This window comes from Psammomys obesus, unplaced genomic scaffold (assembly GCF_907164565.1).
Source record: "Psammomys obesus unplaced genomic scaffold, mPsaObe1.curated_primary_1811, whole genome shotgun sequence".
Taxonomy (NCBI): Eukaryota; Metazoa; Chordata; class Mammalia; order Rodentia; family Muridae; genus Psammomys; species Psammomys obesus.
In genome coordinates this window covers 13,924,821-13,940,576 of record NW_026585580.1, presented here as the reverse complement: position 1 = coordinate 13,940,576, position 15,756 = coordinate 13,924,821, and the positions used below count along the sequence as shown (strand labels likewise).

Genomic DNA, 15,756 nt, shown 5'->3' with positions numbered 1-15,756 from the left:
GGGGGGGGGGGGGGGGGGGGGGGGAGGAGCAGGTGGTCAGGTCGGGGGTGGTGTGTGGGCGTGAGGACCTGCACAGGCCTCTGGATGAGGTCCAGCGGCCAGTGCCTGGCGGCCAGGATCACTCTGCGCCTGCTCTGTGGGGGAGGGGAGCAGAACGCTCCCTTCCGGTCGTCACTGCGCCCTACCAAGCCTGGGGCTGGGTGTGATGGAGGCAGGTGTGAGACCTGACTTTAAGGCTCTTCTGTGACAGGGGTGACATGGACCTGTCAGCGGTCTGCGAGTACCAGCTGGAACAGATCCAGCAAGTGTTCGAGGGGCCCTACAAGGAGTACAGCGAGCAGGCCCAGAAGTGGGCGCGCTATACCGACCAGGTCCCCACGCCTCGGCCCGGCTCGGTGAGTTTCCGCCTGCGGGTGCGCTCCCCACATCAGCTCCCGCCACATCAGGCACGCGTGCATTCGCTCGCCGCCCGGCTGACAGCCCGCCTCCCCACGTCCCTCCCCGACACAGTGCATCAACAACTGGCACCGCGACAATGGCTACACCAGTTCCCTGGAGCTGCCCGACAGCACGCTCAACTTCATCAAGAAGCACCCGCTGATGGAGGAGCAGGTGAGGCCGCGGCTGGGCCGGCCCCTGCTCGTGAAGAAGAACACGAACTTCACACACGTGGTGGCCGACAGGGTCACCGGGCTGGACGGCACCACCTACACAGTGCTGTTCATTGGCACAGGTAGGCACTTGGGGTGTGCCCGAGGCTGGGGGCCGGCGGGCGCCCCAAGGCCTGCTGCCTCGTCATTCACGTGTTCTCCTCATCACCTCTGCAGGAGATGGTTGGCTGCTGAAAGCTGTGAGCCTCGGGCCCTGGATCCACATGATTGAGGAGCTGCAGGTGTTTGACCAGGAGCCAGTGGCAAGCCTGGTGCTGTCGCCCAGCAAGGTATTAAGATGGGCCCCACACACCTCCCTCTGCTTCCGGCAGCACCATCTTTCCCACACGCAATCTCTCGGCCTCCCGTAGCTGGGTTCATGTGATTGGCCAGCTCAGAATCCCTCACTTAGCTCTTGTGAGTTCCAGCAAGTAGGAGCAGTACCTCACCCACTGGCTGGAACCTGCCTTCCAGGGGTTCTTATATGGAGCCATTCCCTGGGAGCCCCCATTCCCAGAACCCAGCCTCGGCAAACACCCTCGTGTTTTCTCAGGCCCTTCTCCCTGGGGCCGGGGCTCTGCCTGCTGCATCTTCTCAGTCACACCCTGGCTGACCACACCTCCCAGGCTCCACAGCGTTTTGGTCCCCGGGTCCCCAGTGGGCCCCTGAGCCAGAGCCCCTCCATCTCCTGGATCGTCTCCTTGAAATGTTCACATCTTTCTTAACCTTTATGCAAAACTGGCATGTCCACGGCACTCCGTGGAGTCTGATTGGTTTACCTTCTACCTGCTATTGTGACGCAGAGTTGCTCCCCAGAAGGCTGAATGATGAAAGGGGCAGCAAGGGCACCGGGGCTGGGGCTGAGCAGACAGATCGGCAGTCAGCATTCCGAGAGAGGGAAGCACCTCAGATGAGCGCTGCTCTTAGTGCTGGCTCCTGGGGCTGTGTGAGGGCAAGTGTGGCTCCAAGTCAGCCTCACGGTCCTGCGGTCCCTGTCTAATTAAGGTCACGTCTGTAAAGTGATTAGGATTGTGCTGGCTTGTCGTAAGCCCTCATCAAATTTGTTCCCCTGGCCTGGATTTTTCTTCTGCCTCCTTCCTCCTTGGGGACACAGTGTGCTCGTGGTCTCCGCTAGTGAACAGGTGTGGCGCGGCTCACCCCTCTGCCTCGTGTCTCTACAGAAGGTGCTTTTCGCTGGCTCCCGCTCTCAGCTGCTTCAGCTGTCCCTGGCGGACTGCACAAAGTACCGTTTCTGTGTAGACTGTGTCCTGGCCCGGGACCCGTACTGTGCCTGGAACGTCAACACCAGCAGATGCGTGGCCGCCGCCAGGGGTCACTCAGGGTGAGTCTGTAATCTGGGAGTGCCAGGGCCAGCGGGGAGGCAGAAGTGCTTGGAGTCGGACAGCTGATGCGCTCTCCCTTCCCAGCAGATCCCTTCTGATCCAACATGTGGCCAACTTGGACGCCTCAAAGATGTGTAACCAGCATGGCATTAAGAAAGGTGAGCTGCATTGCTTTTTGTTCCCTCATTTGGGGCATGGGCCTCTGGATCACAGCATCTCCTCCCACCGTGGGGCCTGGGTTTCCTGTACTAACACTTTATTCCCTCTCATTCCTGCCCCTCTAGTGAGACCTCCCAAGAACATCACAGTAGTAGCAGGCACGGACCTGGTCCTCCCCTGCCACCTCTCATCCAATTTGGCCCATGCCCGCTGGACCTTCAAAGACCAGGAACTACTTACAAAACAACCCGGCTCCTTCCTTTATGACACGGGACTCCAGGCGCTGGTGCTGATGGCCGCCCAGCCCCGCAACACTGGGCTTTATCACTGCGCTTCAGAGGAGCAGGGCACAAGGCTGCCTGCGGAGAGTTACCTTGTCACTGTGGTGGCCGGCCCGTCGGTGACCCTGGAGGCCCGCGCTCCCTTGGAAAACCTGGGGCTTGTATGGCTGGCCGTGGTGGCCCTGGGGGCTGTGTGCCTGGTGCTGCTGCTGCTGGTTTTGTCGCTTCGGCGGCGGCTGCGAGAAGAGCTAGAAAAAGGCGCCAAGGCAGCCGAGAGGACACTTGTGTACCCCCTGGAACTGCCCAAGGAACCGACCAGTCCGCCCTTCCGTCCCGGCCCCGAGACTGACGAGAAACTGTGGGATCCCGTCGGCTACTACTATTCAGACGGCTCTCTGAAGATCGTGCCCGGCCACGCCCGGTGCCAGCCCGGGGGTGGGCCCCCGTCCCCCCCTCCTGGCATACCTGGCCAGCCTCTGCCGTCTCCCACTCGGCTCCACCTAGGGGGGGGTCGGAACTCAAATGCCAATGGTTATGTGCGCTTACAGTTGGGAGGAGAGGACGGAGGGGGCCACGCGCTGCCCGAGCTCGCGGACGAGCTGAGACGGAAACTGCAGCAGCGCCAGCCGCTGCCCGACTCCAACCCAGAGGAGTCTTCAGTATGAGGGAGCCCCCCCACCTCGTCGGCGGGGGGTTTCCGCATTTGCACAGGCACCAGCTACCTCAGGGACATGGCGGGGGCACTTGCTCTGCCTGGGACGGACACTGCCCAGCACTTGCCCAGCCATGAGGACCTGCTCAGCACGGGCACTGCCACTTGGTGTGGCTCACCAGGGCATCAGCCTCACAGGAGGTGGGCACACCTCCTCTGTGGATTGCAGACACGTGGAACCCCAGCAGCCAAAACTTAGCAAGTTTCAAGATTGTGGGTGTGTTTGTGCATATATGTATGTGTTGATGTGTGTATGGGGGTGCAAGCACCGTGTGTGTGTGTGTGTGTGTGTGTGTGTGTGTGTGTGTGATAACCTTCCCGTCTCTATCAAGTCTTCCCTTGGCCTGGGGTTCTCCTGGTGAGTCTTTGGAGCTATGAAGGGGAAGGGGGGTCATACCACTTTGCCTCTCCTACCCCCAGCTGTCCTGAGCTTGGGACAGTGGTGTACATACGGGGATGGGATGGACAGGGTGTTGTACCCCTTTTGGGGGAGTGCAGGACTCAGGGCGGGCCTGGTCCTGCTCCTAGGGCTGTGAATGTTTTCAGGGCGGGGGTTGGGGGTGGAGATGGAGCCTCCTGCTTCAGGGGGAAGGGTGGGCAGGGCCTCCCGCTTGGCCTCTGGGTTCAGTGGTATTTTGTACTTGTGCTCTTCCGACAGGGCTGGGAAAGGTTGGGGGAGGGGAGGGAGAGGGCGGGCATGCTGTGGATACTGGCATATCCTCTCCCAGCCCTAGGAAAAGGGCTCCTGACAGTGTAATTTATTGTGTCCCACGTATTTATTTGTTGTAAATATTTGAGTATTTTTATATTGACAAATAAAATGGAGAAAATGAAGCTTAGCCCTGGTGCACAGATACTTTGACTGGAGTCATCCTTTGGGCTGGGCCCTTCATGGTTTTAATGCCTGTCTGTGCCCCGTATCTGGAGGGGCCAGCTGAGACTTAGTGTTTTCCCACAGTGGTGCCTATGGGACTGGGAACCAGACCAGGGCTGCGTGCATCCCCTTGGGAGCTGGACCTGGCCTGGTGCCAAGAGGGAAAAGAGCCCTGAGGGAAGAGGAGGAGATGGGGTTTGTCTTCCCAGAAGTCCTGGGAGGGTGAGCCGCGAGTGAGGGGGCTGAGGAAGGATGGCTTGGAAGCCCTCTGGGTTGTGTGAACAGTGTTTGCATAACGGTGGGGCCCAGGACAAGCTCAGAGGGAGGAGGGCCCGTCTTTGTAGGGAAAGATAGTCCCCTACTGCCACCCAGTGAGTTCCAAGCCCTTGTCCTAGAGAGGGAGTGGTGTAGGCCCAGATGTTCAGGGAAAAACAACAGGCCCAGCCTGGATTGGTTTTTGAGTGCTCTTGATGGGAGTTGCCGGGCAATCGAGTTTTGAAAAAGAAAATAGTGGAGGTTGGGGGTGAGGGGGAAACGTTTTAAGATTTTGTGTTGTGCTGAATTCGATGCTTTTGTTGGCTGCAATTTGGACATGCCTGGTTTAGATAAATCTAACCGGTGCATAGGGACAGAGACCACGACGGCTAGCACGTCCCTCGGCTGCTCCCACCTCGACCCCGGTACATTTGGTTTCAGTTGAGCACGCCGCCGACCTGGTTTCTCTTAGTGTGGATCAGAAGGCTGGGTCATACCTCAGTATGTTCGCCTCCGCTCAGATGTCAGCCACTGGATGTGGGCGAACAGTGCCCACAGAGGGGGCAGAGGGTCAAGCACAAAGATGGGCCTGATCCTTGCCCTCAGGCCACCTGCTTCCCGCTGGACAGCTAAGGAACGGGGGTGGGGTGGGGTGGGGGGTGTCAGGGTGTAGTAGCTTGTGGCTTTCTGGCGGTGCTGGGAAGATGGGATGAGGGATTGTGGGCCGCGTCCAAAGTCCTTGTGCCTTGGGGAGCCCACGAGGCCTCGGGATTGGCGAATGCGACATAAACACTGCCAGGGGGTGCCAAGCTGCCTGGTCCCCACACCCTACAACACACCCTACAAGGCGCGGCTGGAAGAACGGCCCGGCCTCCTCCGGGATCGCGCAGAGAACCCGGCGCCTTTGCTCCTCCTTGTGCTTAGTTAGCCTCGGGCGCCCTCCGGTGGTGACAGAGCAGCAGGGCTCGGCCCCATCGAGCCCCGCCTCGCTGCTGTCATTGGTTGCTAAGCTAAGGTCTAAGTGCCGAATTGGTCGGCCCGGGCGAGGGGGCGGGACTCGGAGGCCAACTACGGACGCCGAGTGGTCAGCCCGGGACGGAGGTGGGCATTGGGAGGAGCGTCCGGCTGCAGCCCAGGCCGCCGGGATGGCGGCGCCGCAACCGTGCGCGGATGGCTCCTGCTGCTCCCACCCCGGTGCGGTGCCCGGGGTACAGCAGACGCTGGAGGAGATGGACTTCGAGAGGGGTGAGAGCAGTGAGGCGGCCGCGTGGCCGGCGGCGGGCAATCCCCAGCCCCGGGAACGTGGACCAGAGGATGCTTCGAACTGAGTTTGGAGCTTCCGGGCCTGGTGCGGGAAGGTTGGCCTCCAAGCATGACAGGAAAGGCCCTAGACCACCCCGTCTCCAGTGCGGACGGGTGAACTGAGGCATGGGTTTCCGAACTGGTCTGGAGACCAAGCCAGGAAGGAGACAGGCTGCTCAGGTGACGGAGGAGCTAGGGACAGAAGCTGCAGTCGTATTGTTTCCACCTGGTGGGTCAGGGGAGCTGACCCTTGCTGGACTCGGGTGTGTGTGGGGTGGGCGGTACACGTTTCATCTACGGCAGTGATCTCGAAACAGGTGTCTGTATCTTTCCCTGTGGAGCGCAGGGATGTAACTGTTTTGCCCCAGACTGTACAGAGATCTTGCTGTTACCGACTGTGGTTTCCCAGGCACAGGTGGCTTGTGCGCGTAGAGCCAGGTGGTCGTCAGCGGTCGGGTGGATGCTACTGATGGCATGTGCAGACACTTGAGACACTTGACCGTTGCCATAGGAATGGTTTCTTCCCCTGCGCCCTTCTTCTACCTCTGCTGCTGCCATCCTTTGGGCTAGGGATATAACAGGACTTCCCATTTCCTCCCAAGCCCGCTTGCAGTGTCTTCTCCTCTCTACCTTTGGAAAACAGCAAATGAGACTATTGCATTTACCTTTTTGAATTCTGTTTGCCAGCCAGTCTTCCTGCACACATCAGGCTAACTGCAGCTTTTCCGTCAGCTCTCAGTCCTGTGATACCTCTTCGGAGACCCCTACTGTATGCCTTACAGAGTCCTCACCTGGAGATAATGATGCCCAGTGAAGGTTTAGAAACATCTTGTGTGTCACAGTTATCCTGACATGCACAGACCACCACAGAAAATGACCTGGCTCAAAACGGCAGCCCAGCCGCTGTTGAGAAAGAAACCTTGTCATGTTCAAAGTAGGGCCGCTCCCCTCCAGCCTTCTCTGTTACAGTGTCTCTCATTGTAGCAGTTTGGAGGGACTCAAAGGCTGAGGCAGGAAGGCCACAAGTTCAAGGCCGGAAGGGATAGGGCTACACAGTGAGACTTTGTCTCAAAAAGATAAAAACGAAAAATAGTTTGTGTTATCATCTGCTGCTATTTTGTTTGCTTATTTTATTATTTATTTTCCACATGTGATAAAGATGCTCAGCTGTTTTGTGAGGTCTTTTGTTTGTTTGTATTTCTGTAAATCATTCCAGACAGGTTTCTCTGTGTAGCCTTGGCTGTACTGGACAGTCTTGTAGTCCAGGCTGGCCTCCAACTCACCGACTGGAATTACATGTGTGCACCACCACACCTGGCTGGTTTTTACTTTTTAATTCATTTATTTTGGCGACTTTTGTGTGGGTGTATGTCTGTGTGTGTGTGTGTGTGTCCATCTGTCTGTCTGTCTGTTTTGTTTCATTGCTCCCTTACTCCAGGGTCTCACTATGTAGCTCTGGCTGTCTTGGAACTCAATTTGTAGACCAGGCTGGCCTCAAATTCAGATATCCACCTGCCTTTGCCTCCCCAGTGCTGGGATTAAAGGTGTGTGCCACCACTGTCTGACCTCAGTAATTACACTTAACTACTGAGCCATCTCTCTGATTATAGGTTTAATTAATTATATATATATATATATATACAATACAAACATAACAGATATATTATCTAATATAAGTATTTTATTTGTTATATATTTGTATATATGATTATATATGTGTACACACATATATATGTGTTTAACATGTGGACTGTTTTGCTTGTGTGCATGTATGCACCATGTATGTAGGATCCGTGAAGCTGGAGCTACAGGTTGCTGTGAGCCACCTATGGGTGCTGGGACTCAAACCAGGCCCTCCAGAAGAGCAACGGGTGCTGAACCATCTCTCTAGCCCTGGTTTTTGTTGTTGTTTTGTCTTTTGGGACAGGGTCTCACTGCGTAGCTCTGGCTGTACCAGAACTCACTCTGTAGACCAGGCTGGCCCTGAACATGCAGAGATCTACCCGCCTGTCTCAGAACTGTGAGATTAAAGGTGTGTGCTACCATGCCCAGTTTATGATCATCTTTATTTCTCTATGATTCTCATCTCTTCAGCCAGTATCTTTCCAGTTTTGAGGGAGCAGAGGAAGCCCTGAGTGAGCTTGTGTTGTTAAGGACCCTAGCCTCAGACCTATGGGGAAATGGCGTGCCTTCGTGCTCATGTACACACACACACACACACACACACACACACACACACACCCCAGGGGGCGAGTCGCAGAGGGATGGCAAATCCTTTCTCTGGTCCATGCACGAGTGTTGACAGTATGTGCAGAAAATGTCTATCATTTTTCCACCCTGGATATTCATGGCCTGAAGAGTACTCCTTCGAAGAGACTACTGAGATTAACTAACCCCGCCCCCTTGTCAGCTGTTTATAATAACCCCGCCCCCTTGTTCAGCTGTATATAATAACCCTGCCTCCTTGTCAGCTGTTTATAATAACCCAGTCCCCTTGTTCAGCTGTTTATAATAACCCGCCCCCTTGTCAGCTGTATATAATAACCCCGCCTCCTTGTTCAGCTGTTTCTTTTTTATTGATAAGTTTATTCACTTTGTATCCCAGCTGTAGCCCCTTCCCTCAGCCCCTCCATATCTTGCCATCCCTCCCTCTTCTCTTCCCAGGCCCCTCTCCAAGTCCACTGATAGAGGAAGTCCTCCTCCCCTTCCCTCCTAGCCTATTTGGTCTCATCAGGACTGGTTACCTTGTCTTCCTCTGTGGCCTGTTAAGGCTTCTCCCCCTCAGGGGGAGATGATCAAAGAGCCAGCCACTGGGTTCTTGTCAGAGACAGTCCCTATTCCTATTAGTGGGGAGCCCTCTTGGACACTGAGCTGCCAGAGGCTACATCTGTGCAGGGGTTCTAGGTTATCTCCATGGGTGATTCTTGTTTGGAGGATCAGTCTCAGAAAAGACCTATGGGCCCAGATTTTTTGGTTCCGTTGCTCTCCTTGTGGAGCTCCTGTCCTCTCCAGGTCTTACTATCTTCCCCCTTCTTTCATAAGATTCCCTGCACTCTGCCCAAAGTTTGGCTGTGAGTCTCAGCATCTGCTTTAATACTCTGCTGGGTAGAGTCTTTCAGAGGCCCTCTGTGTAGGCTCCTGTTCTGTTCCCTCTTTTCTCCCTCTTCCAACGTCTGTCCCATATGCCTTTCCGAGTGAGGATTGATCATTTCACCCAGGGTCCTCCTTGCTTAGCTTCTTTAGGTGTACAGATTTTAGTATGATTATCCTATGTTATATGTCTAATATCCACTTGTGAGTATATACCATGTGTTTCTGTTTCTGGGATACCTCACTCGGCTGTTTACAATAACCCCACCTCCTTGTTCAGCTGCATATTATAACTCCACCTTCAGCTGTTTATAATAACCCCGCCCCCTCGTTCAGCTGTATATAATAACCGTGCCGAGCTTCTGGGGTGCTCCGCTAGCGAGCCCCGTCCACCAGTCCCGGCGCCCCAGCTCCTCTGTGAGTCCTTGTGTCTGAGCCCCCTTGCTATCCCAGTGTGGTCAAGTTCCTGGAGCCGTGCAAGGACGCTGGCGTGACACTGATGCTCGATCCTGCGCACCTCTCCACGATTCCTTTTTGACCTGTGTCGTACGTGTTCTCTTCTATTTTGTTCTTAACTCTTTTCCCCATCATTTTATGCTGCATCGAGAGTGAATGCTAAGCCGATAATTAATTCTCTTATCAACTAAGCTTGTAGTCTTGGTCGATCTATCCATGGTCATCTTATTCCAGTAATTTTACTTAGTTTTGAATGAATTCAGGGTATGTGGGGTGTAGGAGGATGGGCTGGGACGTTGGAGGAAACTTGCTAGAGTCAGTTTTCTCCTTACACTGTATAGGTAGTCAGGCTTGGGGGCAGGTGCTTCACCTGCTGAGCCATCTCCTGGTCTCTGTCAGCTTTTTGTTTGTCTGTTTTGAGACAGGAATATTCTGTTTCGCTCTGGCTGTCCTGGAATTCTCTCTGTAGACCAGGCTCGCCTTGAACTCAGATCCACCTGCCTCTCTGCCTCTTGAGTGCTGGAATTAAAGGCCTGTGCCACCACCACCCTGCAGAAAGAAAAGAAAAATCCCATCTTGTGGCATTGCTTAATGTTGTATTTTAACAAAATCCCAATCGTTCAATTTTACTAATAACGACTCAGGAACCAGATGCTGGGGTGAAAAGCCTGCCAGCTCAGAGGGGCAGAGAAAGCACCCAGGTGACCTTCCTCTTCAGTGTCCCAAAAGGAATGCCCTTTCCCATGCCATCTCAAAAAAACCCTCAAACTAAATGTTCCTTCTACTTCCTGTGTGTCTCCATCTGTCCCGACTTCCTCTTACGATGTTTTTTCCCTCTGTGTTCACTCCCTGTCAATGGGTTGCTTGTTCCGCCTCTTGACCTGTGGCTGATTTTTATTTAGTCCTGTCTACTGTATTCAAGCAGAAAGCTCTTGGATAAGGTGTGCTGAGGCTGAGCCACATCACAACTAGAAACAGGGTTTTTTCCAGTGAAAACACAGTCTCGGGGTCCACAGTGTGTTCAGATATCCTGCAACAGCTTAGTGCTTCGATTGGCTTTGCCCAGGAATCTGGTCGGCAGCCCTGAATGGAGACCTGGGCCGAGTGAAGTATCTCATCCAGAAGGCCACGGACCCTAGCCAGCCTGACTCTGCCGGCTACACAGCACTGGTGAGCTCTGCGCTGCCGCTCTCTTCCCCTTTACTCCAGCAAAGCCCTCTGTGACTGCTCCTGGTTCTTGTTTTGTTATTGTTTTCGTGTCTGCGTGTGTCTGTGTCCAGGCATGTGCATACTTGTGGCCACAGCGCATGTGTGGAGGTCAGAGGACAACTTCCGGGAGCTGTCTGATTCCTTCCACCGTGTGAGGTCTGGGCCTAGAGCTCAGGCCACCACACTTGGGGGAAGTACGCTCACTCCGACGAGTCATCTCACAGGCTCATTGTTTTTCAAGGCTTCCCTGCATGGCCCAGGCTGTCTTTGAAGCCAGTCCTGTCTCTACCACCTCAGTTCTGAGATTACAGGCATGTGCCACCCCACCTTGCTTTAAAATCTGTTGTTTTTGTCTTTGGAAATAGGCTCTCGAGCCAGGCATGCTGGTGCAGGCCTGTGATCCCAGCGTGCAGGGAGGCAGAGTGTGAGGCCAGCCTGACCTACACAGCTAGTCCAGGGCAGTCAAAGCTACACAGAGAAATCCTGTCTCAAAAAAAACCAAACAAAACAAAAGGGCTGGAGAGATGGCTCAGAGGTTAAGAGCAGTGGCTGTTCTTCCAAGGGTCCTGAGTTCAATTCCCAGCAACCACATGGTGGCTCCCAATGATCTATAACGAGATCTGGTGCCTTCTCTGGTGTGCAGGCAGAATGCTGTATAAATAATATAAATCTTAAAAAAAATAAATAAATAAAAAATAAAAAAGAGGCTCCTACAGAACCCAGATTAGCCTCAAACCTGCTAATGAGGGTGACCTTGAACCCTCTGCCTTTACCAAGTGCTACAGGCTACAGGCTTGTGCCACCGGGACTGATAAGCACTCCCCCACCTCCACCACAATCCCTTAACCACCCTTCCCTTTTAACTCTGGCCAGAGCAGCTGGGTATTAATTAGTGGGCGAGCATAGAGTCTCTGGGCTGATCCAAGCCCACCCCTTGCTGGGGAGCCAGCCAGTGCTTTCTCCACCCCAGCCCCCTTTTTCCCTGCCAGAACTTGGCCTTCTGACTGTAGTCTCTGCCCCCTACAGCACTACGCTAGCCGAAACGGGCACTACGCTGTTTGCCAGTTCCTGCTGGAAAGCGGAGCGAAGTGTGACGCCCAGACCCATGGTGGGGCCACGGCTTTGCACAGGGCCAGCTACTGTGGGCACACAGAAATTGCGAGGCTGCTGCTCTCCCACGGGTCCAACCCCCGCCTGGTTGACGACGATGGCATGACCAGTCTACATAAGGTATGTCCCCGCCTCCTTCATACCTTCCTTGCCTTGATCCTATTCTTGGATTACTTTGTTGTTTTGCTGTGATTATTATTACGAGGCAGGATCTAATTAGCCCTGGTTGTCCTAGAACTCACTATGTAGACCAGGCTGGCCTTGAACACACAGAGATCCACCCGCCTCCCAACTGCTGGTATACAGGCAGTGTGACAGAAACTGGCACCTCGGCTCAAGAGGTTGAAGCCCTCTAGAAATGCCGTCACACCCACAAGGTGTGTCTCCTAAGTGACTATGAATCCCGCCAAGTTGACAGCCAGGATTAACCGTTGTAATGGCCATTGTAGAAAGCAGGAACACGAAGAACAGAAATCCACCTGGACTCTCGGCGCTCGCCTGCCACCACTTCAGAGAAATGGCTCTCTAGCCATTCCTAGTGCAGAGCCAGCTCTTCCCCTCTGCCCCGTAACCAGCATTTTACAATCGGCACTGCTTTGCCTTTCTCTGCCACCCGCTTCCTAGGTCATAGGAAGGATGGGCCTTTGGGGGCTCAGGATTCTATGCTCTCCCCCAGGTACCCACTTTACCAGTTGATCCCTTTCTTTCTCTCCCTCCCTCCATCTGTCTTAAGTTCTGGGGAAATGCTAGGCAAGTGCTTAACCACTGAACTGTATTTGCAATTTAGGCATCTTAGAGACGTGTGGAGTCCTTCCTTGTCCCAACTGATTTTTCCACCAGTGCTGAGGTTAAAAACGTTTCCATCTGCTTCGGCTATGGTGGCACGTTCCTTAATCCCAGCGCTTGGGAGGCAGTGGCAGGCAGGAGTTCTCAGACAGCCTGGTCTACATCAAAACCCTACCTTGGGGGTAGGGAGGCGAGGGTTCCCATCAAACCCTACCCTCCATGGGATTCCGGTCCCCTGGGCTTGCTTTTTCTAAGTCCAAGGAACTATCTAAAAAGCCACCCGGGTTCAGCTCCCGCCAGCCTCATACTGTCCTGAGCTCTCAACCTTGACCCCTATGTTCAGGCTCTGCTAGTCTCTTTCACCCTCTTGTACTCACTCTCACTGTATATCACAAACCTTCCCCAAATGGATACCCCCACCCCCTTTTCTGAAACGGGTTTTCCGTTTCTCCCTTTCTCCTTCCTCCCATCCCTCCCTCCCACCAGAGTTTCACTCTGTAGCACTGGCTAACCTGGAACCCACTGATCTGGATCAGGCTAGTCCCAAATTTGTGGCAGGCCTACTGCCTTTCTTTTGAGAATTGATTTAAGCACGGGCCGCCATAGCCTGCTTTTTCCCCTCCCAGTTTCCATAGCGCTTATGTCTACCCTTCGTTCTGGACTGTAGGGTTTAAGCATCACCTCTCTAGAGCCTTGCCTGGGCCCCAGATGTTCCCAGCTATTGTTCCCTGTACTTGACTACCCGACTCCTAGTGTGTTAGTTACCTTTCTGTCGCCTTGATATGAGCTAGACTCCTTTGGGCCTCCATAATTCTGGCCTGTGGGCAAGTCTGTAGTGTCTCTCCTCGATTGATGATTGATCAGGTTGGGCCTGCCATGCTAGCTGCAGTGCCAGATCTGGGCAGGTGGCCCTGGATAGAAGAAAGCAGGCAGGGCTAGAGAGAGGCCTCCGTGGTTAAGAGTACTCAGTGCTTTTCCAGAAGAGCCCCGGGTTCAACTCCCAGCACCAGCATGGCAGCTTATTAATCATCTGTAGCGCCAGTCCTAGTGAATATGACTCCCCACACGCAAGCAAAATAGTCAGGTACAGAAGATAAAAATAAATTTATCAACACAAATAAATTTTTCAACACAAGGTTTCACTGTGTCACCTTGGCTGTCCTGGAACTCAAAGAGATCCTCCTGCCTTTGCCATCTGAGTGCTGGGATTAAAGGTGGTGTTTGCCACCCCTGCCCTAAAAAATTAATCCAAGTACTTGGGGGGCAGAGGCAGGTGGGTCTCTGAGTTTGAGGTCAGCCTGGTCTACAGCAGCGTTTCTCTGCTTCTCAACTTGGGGGGGTCAAATGACCTTTTTCACCTAAGAAAACACAGATGTTTACTTTACATACATAACAGTAACAAAGTTATGGTTCTGAAGTAGCAACAAAATACTTTTATGCCTGGGGTCACCATGACATGAACTATATTAAATGCTCACAGTTGAGGACCATTGTTCCACAGAGAGTTCCAGGACAGCCGAGACTACACAAAGAAACCCGGTCTTGAAGGGGGGAAAATGGAAGCAGGCAAGCAAGGCGGAACAAGCCAGGAGGGGCAGGGCAGTGAGCAGCACTCCCCGATGGCCTCTGCCTCGGTTCCTGCCGCCAGGTTCCTACCTTGCATTCCTGCCCCCGCCTCCCTTCTGGATCCAGCCAGCACTGAAATCAACCCTTTCCTCCCCAGCCAGGCTGTTTATCCCAGCAGTAGAAATCTAAGGCGCCTGTTGGTCTTGAGATTCTGCCCGAGGCCTGTCTCTCCGCAGGGGCAGCAGCCGAGACTCCTTCTGTTTAATGTATAGTCACGGTACGTGACTTCCTTCTGTTGACCGCATAGCCTTAGCACATGCCACGGGCTTAGTGAGTGTGTGCTGAGGGAGCAGCTGCGTGTTGAGCCTGTTCTTTTACGAAATACTTACTTGTGGGGTGGTGGCAGCGCACACCTTTAGTCCCAGGACTCAGGAGGCAGAGGCACACGGATCCCAGTGAGTGTGAGGCCAGCCTGGTCTACTGAGTGAGCTCGAGGACCGCAGAGAATCTACACAGAGACTCCCTGTCTCAAAATAAAAAATAAACACAAAAAAGACATAACCATGAGCAACCCAGTGAGACCCTATCTCAAAAGGTAAAAAAGGGGGGGGGGGCGGGAATCTAGCACTAGCTCAGTGGTGGAATGCCTGCCTGAGAGAGATGGCTGCTCATTCCTGTAACTCCAACACTTGGAAGGCAGAGGCAGGAGGATTGCCAAAGTTCAGTCTGGTCTACATAGAGTTCCAGAAGAGCTGAACTAGAACTGACGCTGACTGTTGCCCTCAGGGTTCTCAGATCTGGGTGTGAGGCGTGGGGCTTTGGAGCAGCTTGGAGGTCTGCTTGGACACCTGGGTTTCCTGATTCCAGGAGACATTTTTCAGAGCAAGTAGGCCCCAACAGGGAAGTAAGAAAGCTCAGGGCCCAGCTCAGGCATGCTTTTTGATTCCGGCCTCTCTCTCCCCACAGGCTGCAGAGAAGGGTCACGAGGACATTTGCTTCCTCCTGTTACAACACAGCCCAGCCCTGAAGGCTGTCCGGGATCGCAAAGCGCGGCTAGCATGTGACCTGCTGCCCTGCAACAGCGGCCTGAGGGACCTGCTGGCCAGCTGAGGCTCCGCCCTCCTGTCTCCGGCTGCCCTTGAAGGGTACTCAGACTAGCTCTCCGCACCCCTACCTTGCTCAGCGTTATGTTGCCGGGACCGCGGCCAGAATGCCCGGAAGAGCCCTGTCTGGCCAGTGTGGCAGCCAGTAGGGAGGCTGAACACTTGTGAGCCCGGACAGGCGATCATAGAAGTTAGTCCATGTAGAAACCTCTATTCATTGGGAAGAAAATAAAGCTTATATCTTGACATCATCCCACAGACAAAGATAAATTTCAAAATGCAAAGTCCTAAATGTAGAAATGCAAAACTTTGAACTATTAGAAGAAAATACGGTGTCTAACAAAAGCTGTTTTCTAGCAGAATGAGCTTGGTGCCGTGCTTTTTTTCCCGTCTGCCCTTGAGCAGCCCTGTCTGTGAGATGAAAATGACTGCCTCGGGGTTGCTCCGGGGACTGAGGGAGACTGTGGAGAGCACCCTAGCGAGGGTTCGACATTACAAGCAGCCTGGTAGAGTACCCAGTGCCCAGCATGGCCCGGTAGTGCAGGCCTGCAGTGTCAGCTGCTCAGAAGGCCACTGCCTGCCTGGGCTACAGAGGAGTTCAAGGCCAGCCTGGGCAACATAGACCCCATCTCAAAAGGTAAAAAGGGGGCTATGTAGCACAGTGGTGGAGTCCTTGCCTGACATGCAAGAGCCCTGCGTTCAATCCCTGATACAATAGGGGAAAACTGCCAATTCTCTAAAAGTCTTACCAACACTGGCATTTATTCCAGAATTTCAGTTCTAGAAGTCTGATCTGTACAAAGTGTAACGGTGCCAGGTGTGGCGGCACATGCCTTTCACCACAGTGCTCGAGGCAGGAT

General features: G+C 53.9%; 2 protein-coding genes across 7 annotated transcripts in view; both read left to right on the top strand.

Moving 5' to 3' along the window:
* Positions 1–3,984, top strand: part of Sema4c (semaphorin 4C) — a 9,490-nt gene extending 5,506 nt beyond the window's left edge. For 5 of the 6 annotated variants that reach the window (XM_055606871.1, XM_055606848.1, XM_055606858.1 and 2 more), the window contains exons 10-15: positions 251–395; positions 511–733; positions 828–940; positions 1,832–1,992; positions 2,078–2,151; positions 2,278–3,984. In XM_055606871.1, coding sequence (XP_055462846.1) covers positions 251–395; positions 511–733; positions 828–940; positions 1,832–1,992; positions 2,078–2,151; positions 2,278–3,098 — 1,537 coding nt within the window. In that variant the 3' untranslated portion in view covers positions 3,099–3,984. The remainder of the gene's footprint in view (positions 1–250; positions 396–510; positions 734–827; positions 941–1,831; positions 1,993–2,077; positions 2,152–2,277) is intronic. The other variant, XM_055606862.1, reaches the window with a different exon arrangement.
* A 1,403-nt stretch (positions 3,985–5,387) lies between these two features.
* Positions 5,388–15,147, top strand: Ankrd39 (ankyrin repeat domain 39). Its single transcript, XM_055606815.1, has 4 exons — positions 5,388–5,519; positions 10,189–10,292; positions 11,358–11,561; positions 14,760–15,147. Exons 1-4 carry the CDS (start codon positions 5,420–5,422, stop codon positions 14,901–14,903), a joined length of 552 nt encoding a protein of 183 aa, XP_055462790.1. The 5' UTR covers positions 5,388–5,419; the 3' UTR covers positions 14,904–15,147.
* The last annotated feature ends 609 nt before the right edge of the window (positions 15,148–15,756 follow it).

What these genes read in the sequence shown, in the direction of transcription:
- Ankrd39 (XM_055606815.1), top strand. Translation starts at nt 5,420, where the DNA reads ATGGCGGCGCCGCAACCGTGCGCGGATGGCTCCTGCTGCTCCCACCCC. An exon ending in GGAGATGGACTTCGAGAGGG is followed by an intron (nt 5,520 to 10,188) that starts GTGAGAGCAGTG and finishes GGCTTTGCCCAG; the next exon opens with GAATCTGGTCGGCAGCCCTG. An exon ending in CTGCCGGCTACACAGCACTG is followed by an intron (nt 10,293 to 11,357) that starts GTGAGCTCTGCG and finishes TGCCCCCTACAG; the next exon opens with CACTACGCTAGCCGAAACGG.